General features: G+C 45.0%; 1 protein-coding gene across 2 annotated transcripts in view; it reads left to right on the forward strand.

The window, feature by feature from the left end:
- Nucleotides 1-385: 385 nt before the first annotated feature.
- The window catches only part of hmbs (hydroxymethylbilane synthase), an 8401-nt gene continuing 6326 nt past the window's right edge, over nucleotides 386-2460 (forward strand). Inside the window, exons 1-3 of one of the 2 annotated variants that reach the window (XM_015392778.1) lie at nucleotides 386-505; nucleotides 852-929; nucleotides 1011-1086. In XM_015392778.1, the coding sequence (XP_015248264.1) occupies nucleotides 405-505; nucleotides 852-929; nucleotides 1011-1086 (255 nt within the window). In that variant the 5' untranslated portion in view covers nucleotides 386-404. The remainder of the gene's footprint in view (nucleotides 506-851; nucleotides 930-1010; nucleotides 1087-2460) is intronic. The other variant, XM_015392777.1, reaches the window with a different exon arrangement.

Genomic DNA, 2460 nt, shown 5'->3' on the forward strand with positions numbered 1-2460 from the left:
GGGCTGCGCTTTGTCTGGTTCCTCACCTAGGACCTGGGACCTGGGACCTAGGACAAATATCCAAAGGTTCCTTAAAGGAGACTTTTTAGGAGATTAAACCAGGTGAAACTAAAACCTTTTCACCTGAGGAGTTCTGCTTGAGGCAGACTGACAGATTAGTTTGTTTTATCTTAATTTATATCTATGTGGGTCGCTCTGTCATCTTAAGGTATGTAGTAGAGTCTCATTAATCTGATTCATTGTTTACTCTCTGGTATAGATACTTCAGTGAGGCACCGTTTAGCAGATGAGATCTTTACCAAGCAGCCGCTACATCTGAGCTGCTTCAGATGTAGCAGCTGCTTGTAATCTGCAGCTGAATGAAGTCTTTCAGACAGGAAACATGAATGGAGGAGTTCTAAGCTATGTTCCTCTGCTCTGACTGCAGGGTCGACCTGGTCGTTCACTCGCTGAAAGATCTGCCCACCACCCTGCCTGCAGGATTCACCATCGGAGCCGTGCTGAAGTAAGTAAGCTTGATTTCCTCTGTGTTTGGAGCATGGAAAAAACTCCCAACAGAGACTCTACCAAGGAGATAACAGCTCAGTGTGGGAGGGCGGTATTATGAGGAGTTCCTGATATGCAAAAAGTCCAGGAGGAACCCTTCCCCAGTTTCTGAGCTCAGCCGGACTTCCTGTTTGCTGCACCTTTAATCATTTTAAGGCCTTTAATTGGTCTATTTCATGACATTTGGGTCAAACATCTGCTTTGGAAGGAGGTCTGACGCTCCAGATGTGCTGCTCCCATGTATTAGAAGGAAAGATGAATATTTGTGGTTTAATCAGGAGATCATGTTGTGTCCTTCGTTTCAGGAGGGAGAACCCCCATGATGCAGTGGTGCTCCACCCAAACCATGCAGGGAAAACTCTGGACAGTCTGCCAGAGAAAAGGTAGGAGCAGTAATGGACGCCGGGTGTTTGCTCAGCCTGAAGGAGCAGATCTTTCTTCATGGTGTCTCCATCTGTGTGCAGTGTGATTGGCACGAGTTCATTACGGCGAGCTGCCCAGCTGAAGAAGAGGTTTCCCCACCTGGAGTTCAAAGATATCGTATCCTTTGTTAGAGTTTTCTGGTCCTCATCAGCTCAATTAAACAGGTGGAAGGATGTTCTGAGAGAAAACCACTGAGGAACTTCTGATGATCGATGGACAGATCCTTAAATGGTTCATCTGCTCTGAAATGCTCCCATCCACTTCATGGATGGTTGTACAGGACCGAGCTGTTCATCTTTGAGAATAAAACCCGCAAAGTTTTCTATTCGTCTAGAGACTAAAGGTTGGAGCCCTTCTTCACCCTGGATGTCCAGGGCGGTCGTCCTACTGGAGCCTTCTGCAGCCTCTATAAGCTTTTCTGGATTTATCTTTCTTCTCCTGAAGAAAGGGATCCCCTCAGCATGATACTGCTGCTGCTGTGTTTCCTCCTGTGTGTTTTGGGTGAAGCTCATTGATAGATTTTTGCAGATTAAACTTTAGTTTTGTTTTCATCTGATCAGTTTTTCAGTTTCCTCTACATTCTGACTTCATTTCAACATTTTAAAAACCTAACCAGTCATTCCAATGAAAAGTTAAAAAAAAGTTTCCAAGATTGAAGACGTTTCTCTTCGCATCCAGGAAGCTTTTTCTATTGAAAATGTCAGAAATAGCGTTGAGTTCGAGGCTTTAAAGAGCGGGAAAAAAAACAAAGCCTTGTTTTTGCTTAGAAAAGATGCAAACTGAACCTGAAGCACGGGTCCGCCCCTAAGGAACGGGGGGTGTTTGGCTTCTTTGTTAGCCTGCAACTCCCCATACCTGTCTATGTCTCTGTAATGGGGGTCGTTAGAGTGAATTGTTGGCCTGGCTGAATAGGCGAGGTCCTCTGTTTCCCTGCAAAGGGGTTGCGCTGATAGTGTTTAAGGTTGCTTTTTCTCTCTTGACATAGATGGCTTCCTTCATGTCTCTCTCAAACCAGCTGTCTTCTTTGTCCAAAATGTGAACATTCTGGTCCTCCAAAGAATGTCCCTTTCAATTTGCATGTTTTCTAAGCAAATACAAGGCTTTATTTATAGTCCGCTCTATAAAACGTCGGACTCAACACTTAAATTGAAAAGTTTTCCTGGATGGGAAGCAAAACGTCTTCAAACTTGGAAGCAAAGTCCAGCGGATTGTTTTCTAACTTTTCTTCGGAATGACTTTGACCTGGATGACTGAGAATCTTCACCAACTTAATCAGTCTGCAAATTAAAGTTTAGTTTTCCAGTCCAGGGCCTCCCACCTGAGCTGTGGATCCCTGCAGCTCCTCCAGTGTGACCATGGGCTGCTTCCCTCCTTTTCCAGGTGTTTGATCAGGACAGTTGAGTGTTAGTGCGTGTGTGGTGCTTCCTTCCACAAATTTTTCACCAAACCAGCCTCTCATCCATACGAAGCCGGCGTTTTGGGGTCTGTAAA

This window comes from Cyprinodon variegatus, unplaced genomic scaffold (genome assembly GCF_000732505.1).
Source record: "Cyprinodon variegatus isolate N-32 unplaced genomic scaffold, C_variegatus-1.0 Scaffold606, whole genome shotgun sequence".
Lineage (NCBI taxonomy): Eukaryota > Metazoa > Chordata > Actinopteri > Cyprinodontiformes > Cyprinodontidae > Cyprinodon > Cyprinodon variegatus.